Below are 6,000 nucleotides of genomic sequence, written 5' to 3'. Positions count from 1 at the left end.
GTGACCGGTTTGCCCGGACAAAAATACGGAGTCGGTCGGAGAGGGCGCTTTTCACTGGCGTCCGCAGCGCCCCCCTGCGAAGCTGCGGTCCCCTATACATGGTTACTCGATGAACATAAAAACCGCGACGTGGCTTCTAATATAATTCTAGAGGACAAAATGCTGGGCAAGTTGGTTCGAAATTCCTTCGACAACAGCGCGAAAGTCAAAGAACGAGGCAACACTAACACGGCGTTGATGTTTGGTTTTGCTTATTGGGATTTAACGTTACGAAGCGACTCTGGCTCTGAGGCACGCCGTAGTGAAGGACTGCGTAAATTTCGACCACCTGGATTTCTTTAACGTGCACTGACATCGCACAATACACTGGCCCCTAGAATTTCGTCTCCATCTGCATCGAGCTTGCGTGATAACTCGGACAATGTGTCTGACACGCGCATTGCACAAACCGCGCTTTCGCGAATGCTATAAATACGATGGCCCGCAATAGAGGTGCGTTCTTGTTCTGGCCTTCATGCTGTCAAGTGCCGTCACTGCGATGTGATACACCATCGAAATTCGACCTTCCCGGCCTTGATCGAACCCGCGTCTTTCGAGTCAGTAGCACGAGCGCCATGACCACTGAGCCACCGCGGCGGCTGTTGTTGTTGTTAACCTTGTACAATGGCACATGCCCACACAGAGGCATCGGCCACGAATTAGGGTGCACAGAGAGTTTTTCTGGCGCTGATGTTTGCCTTGCCTCGTTCTTTTTCTCCGTCTTTCTCACTGATGCGGCATGATTGCAAATTTTGGACCTGCTAATGATTTTTTTTAACTTAATGTCGGTTTCAATTTTATTCCAGCCCCTCAATTGGTTTTATCAGCCATGCGCTGAATTTTAACCGTCGCTAACTCCTAATATACGGATAAATTCAGCAAGTGTAATTTCTCGCAAACACGCGCTAAAAAGAGAACACGAAACCGATAAAAACGAATTCGCACGAGGCCGCTGGTCTTGTTCACAGCCTGTGTCTTGGCCACTCCACCGTAGTGGGTATGTGCCATTTTATTTCAGGCTAACCCACCAACCAACCACCGTTCTGTGCAGGGTTGGGCTCCCAGGTCTCCAGAACCAGCTCCGCCTGTGCTTCAAGGATGTGCCATCCGAACAACTACTGGGAGGATGAGTGCTACCCAGACGCTTCCCAAACCCGCAGGCGCGAAGGTTCTATCAATCCCCATGCGCAGTCTTCTCCTTCCGACCGGGCACTGGTCTATCACCCCGTCCCAGAGGTTGAACATATCCTGGTGCAGCTCTTACGTCGCCGCAGCCAACGCTTAGCACAGGGAACTGGTGGTGATCGCCGGCCCGAAGCTCTGGGTCGAGGAGCACAGGGAACTGGTTGTGATAGCCGGCCATATCTGGGTCGAGGCCCTCCGATGACGCGGCAAGCTGTCTTCCCACGGGACCGCACCCAGCCAGGCGCAGCCGTCCACCACCCTCCGCGCGACCAGCATGGTAAGTTTATCATGAACAGCCGTATTTTTGAATCTGAGCAAACATTCGCAGAGCATTTTGGTTTGACTACGGTGTAAAGCGCTGTTCAGCGAAAACGCGAGCCCATTGAGGGAGCCTCATGACACTTAGAATTCGACGTACTAAATGTTTATGATATGCATGCCAAGTAAGGAGAGGCTACGGCTCCCCTTGACCGACTCCTTTTGCTCGGAGGTGAAGCTAGAGTCGAGGAGCTCAGGGATTATTCTTTCTAAATTATTTCAGCAGTCTATAGAAAATAGCGCGATGCCGGCAGACTGGAAGATAGGGAAGGTGATTCCAGTACATAAATCTGGAAACAAGCACTCACCTTACTACTACCGGCCTATTTCAATCACCAGCATCCCCTGTAAGATCCTAGAACACGTTCTTTTTTCACATATAGCAAATTTCTTAGAGTCAAACTCGTTTTTTCATCATGCACAACACGGTTTTCGTAAGTCATATTCATGTGAAACGCAACTTGTTCTCTTTACTCATAAATTGCATGCAATTCTTGATCATCGTTCCACTGCAGATTGCATATTTTTAGATTTCGCCAAGTCTTTTGATAAAGTTTGTCACCGGCTTTTGCTACTAAAACTGCGCATGATAGGGCTCTATACTGACGTACTAAAATGGCTAGAGTGCTTTTTAACAGACCGTCAGCAGTTTGTAGCAACTAATGGAACTAACTCATATTTACACCCCGTTCTTTCTGGCGTTCCTCAAGGTACCGTGCTTGGGCCCTTACTCTTCTTAATATTCATTAATGACCTGCCTGATTCTGTTACATCATCAATTCACTTATTTGCAGACGACTGCGTCCTTTTCCGTGAAATAATAACCGACGATGACGTACGCGCAATTCAAACTGACATTAACAACATCTCCTCTTGGTGCAAAGCATGGCAAATGACGCTAAATGTTAACAAGTGTAAATTCCTGCGCGTATCTAGGTCATCTAGCAACTCACCTACGTATCACCTTAACAATGTAGCTCTCGAATCAGTAGCGTCATACAAGTACCTAGGCATTCATATCGCTTCTAACCTTAGCTGGAACAGTCATGTCGAATTCATTGTCAACAAAGCAAATCGCATGCTAGGCTACTTAAAACGGAACTTTCGCTCGGCCCCTTCTAGTACCAAGCTTCTCTTTTACAAAAGGGTAGTTCGTTCGCAACTTGAATACGCATCTTCAGTTTGGGACCCGGTCACTACTGATCTCATTAACCAGCTGGAAATGATTCGAAATAATGCAGCTGGTTTATCTTCTCTAATTATCACCGCACTGCTAGTGTATCCTCAATGAAATCTAATCTCAATCTGCTACCCCTCACATTTCGTCGAAAGCATGCACGGTTATGCCTCTTTCATAAGATATTTTACCATGATGACTTACACGATAAATTGCTCATTCCGCCTTAATATGTATCATCACGCACTGACCACGCTCACAAGGTTGGCATAAATTCATGCCACGCTAAATGTTTCTCAGACTCATTCATACCCCGCACATCTAAAGACTGGAACCGCCTTCCCTCTTCCGTTGCAACAATCGATAAATTTTGGTTATTTCAGTCTGCCGTGCGCAATATAGACCATGCGAGTTTTTCTTAACTTTGTATAAAATCTACCTCCTTCCTGTGTGTTCATATATTATTTAATTTCACCACTGTGTACACTCAAACGTTATCGAGAATTTCGTTGTGTTATATTAATTAAGTGCTATGGGACTGACTTTGGATCATTTTTTAACCAAACTTAACTGTCACTTACAGTATTGTATGTTCTTGTTGCTGTGCATATTTTTTGTTTGTTTATTGATTAAAACCCACTCCCCTCTGTAATGTTTATACCCTGAGGGTAATAATAAATAAATAAATAAATAAATAGAGTCATGGACAAAAGTTTACAGGATGCGGATTCGTGGAAACGAATTTATTCCTCTGATGCGTCACTATAATGAGTGGCTGAGTGGCTATAGCCGAGTGGTTATAGCCCCTTAGTTGGTATGCATTTCAGCTAGCGGATAGAGAACGCTTGTTCCTTCATGCTTGTATGCCTTTCATTGACCTCCTTTGCCTGACCGCGGAAGAATTTTTTTTTCCGCGAACCCATATTCAGCAAACTACTGTCCAAGGCTGTTCCTGAGCAGCCTTACAGTTCACGTGCAAGGCTATTTGTGCTACTAAACAAGGCTCTGAAAAAACTTTTTCTCAAAATTTAGTCTCAGTTTAGGACGAAGCCAGGCCTGTAGGTAAGGCCCCCTTAAGAACAGGCTAAGCCAAGCCGATTCCAGTTGGAGCCTCCAAAGGTGTTCGTGACTCTTGCAAGCGAGATCGGAGCATGTCCACTTAAGGAGGTCCATATTCGTTGATGGGGGATCGCGGAAGAGCGTACAGATCGAACCAACGCGACGTGTAACGCTTCATTGGCCTATAGTAAAGGACCCCTCCCAAAGTGTGAGTGGGTATACTTTCAAGTTTTCCGAATTCGTTTTCTTCCAGACACATGATCCCTGTAAGGCTTTTACCACTTCGATGCAGCAGTTAAAAAAAATTCTTCTCTGCTGTGAACGAAGCAATTCCTTTCGTATTGCTTGTACCATTACACCGGCAATCATGCGCTGAGATAAACCGCACGCGATGATGGCGCGCTGGGGTTAGCAAATCGTAGAAAAGCGAAGTCTGGCGTAGCTCCCATTTTGTAGACCATGCTCCCACAAGCCGAGGATGAAGCCAGCAACAAGATGAAAATAATTTTTGTTCGGTACTAAAGTGTATAGCATTCGAGTAGCGCTGTTCGCTCTCTGAATCGCCCCGGGTGCAGATCGGCCACCGGACAACAGGCAAGCATCTTTTACGGTAGAAGTGGGCTCACTTCCGTTTGTACGTCGTCATGTTCTGGTCCGCCACCAATTGCCGAATGCCACGTCGACCCTGAGTGCCATTCACGGAGCCCTCGGCTCTCCTGGCGGGGAAAAACTACAGTCGCTTTTAGAAAAGTAGTGCTTACAAGCAGTGTGCTTATCCATATTTCGCAGGCAGTAATTCGTTGGAAGCGTAGCGTAGATGTAGTCCTGACTCGCAACGGGGCAGGCAGTACACGTACAGATTTACACGCACACGTACACTCTTAATAAGGGAGTAATTACTCATTGGCATCCACCTAAGCGTAGCCATACGGCTAAAAAGGAAAGCTATACAGCTTTCTCAGAAAATTCGTACTTAAAGAAAAAATCGTCCTGGTCCGGGGTTCGAACCCGGGACCACCGCTTCACCAGAGCAGGCGCTCTACCAATTGAGGTAACTGGGACGGCAAGCTTATGGTAGGTCGAGAGCGAATTGATCAATAACTCGAAGTGGGAACAGTGATGGTCAAATGACCAGCGACACCCTTCAATAATAATGAAGCAATTGGTTATTGGTATCCACCCAAGAGCCGCCATGCGGCTGCAATAGAAAGCTATACAGCTTCCACATAAACTTCGTAGCAAAATAAAAATTCATTCCGGTACCGGGTTTGAACCTCGGACCAGGACAAACTTTACTTGAACAACGAAGTTTCTGTGGAAGCTGTATAGCTTTTAATTACAGCCGCATAGCTGTGCTTGGGTGGATAGAAGTAATTATTACTCGCTCACTAGAAATCTACTCTACCTTAAGGGATTGCTTTGAACATTTGACTGTACACCCAGCAAGTGGTTCACGTGGCCTGCGTGGCGCGGGTATCAAGATCGGATTTATTTATTTCATCTCATTTATTCCTTCCGCATCTCAAGCCAGGATGGTCTTCAAACACTCCAAGCCTGCCACCAAGGAGGCTGAGGTTCCCATGGTGAAAAAGAATGCCACGTCGGTACTGGAGGCAGCTGGGAGAAAGCCGGGGGCGGCCAAGCCTGCAGCTCAGAGGTGCAGTGCGCTAGCAGCCAAGTGAAAAGGACGAGGATAACGGCGGCGGGCCCCAGAGCAAACGAAACCACTGAAACTTCTGCTGAGAAAAAAGGTGCCACCCCAAGGAATGCCAAGAAGCGTTTTTAATACTGCTGCTTTTTTTTTTTTTGCTCGGTAGTTTTTTTATCTCCAGTTAAACCTTTGAAGCAGTAAAGCAGTCACCTTTGAAGCAGTAAAGAATACTTGAAGTATGCCGTCTCTCTTGTGTCTTCATCGCCTGTGGTCCTATGGACTAATGCTATGCAGTTTCTAAATGTAATAATTTCTACTTCGTGAGCAGGTCCTCCAGCTCGCATTCCTGTCGTAGTATGGACCTCTTACACCCTTACTAAATCCTATTATCAGCTCTGCGCTATTGCGTTCTAGCTGCTATTGTTGCGCAGTATTATAGCAAGCAAAATGCCCAGTCATGAAATCCTACAGCCGTTAGAAACTCCCCTATTGGAAAAAAAGGCAATGATGTAAATATTGGAAACCAACACTGGAAACCTTGGTGGATTATGGTAATGGAAAATGCGTTGGA

At 46.3% G+C, this 6,000-nt stretch overlaps 1 protein-coding gene across 1 annotated transcript; it reads left to right on the top strand.

The window, feature by feature from the left end:
• The first annotated feature begins 1,137 nt into the window (after positions 1-1,137).
• LOC149353909 (uncharacterized) lies at positions 1,138-5,460 on the top strand. The gene is made up of 2 exons (XM_089575878.1): positions 1,138-1,501; positions 5,306-5,460. The coding sequence occupies exons 1-2, from the start codon at positions 1,138-1,140 to the stop codon at positions 5,458-5,460; spliced, it is 519 nt and encodes a 172-aa protein (XP_089432004.1).
• Positions 5,461-6,000: the final 540 nt, after the last annotated feature.

This window comes from Amblyomma mixtum, chromosome 3, assembly GCF_055824585.1.
Source record: "Amblyomma mixtum isolate Tamu chromosome 3, ASM5582458v1, whole genome shotgun sequence".
Lineage (NCBI taxonomy): Eukaryota > Metazoa > Arthropoda > Arachnida > Ixodida > Ixodidae > Amblyomma > Amblyomma mixtum.
Note: the sequence above shows the minus strand (reverse complement) of the source record. Positions and strands in the feature narration are given on the sequence as shown.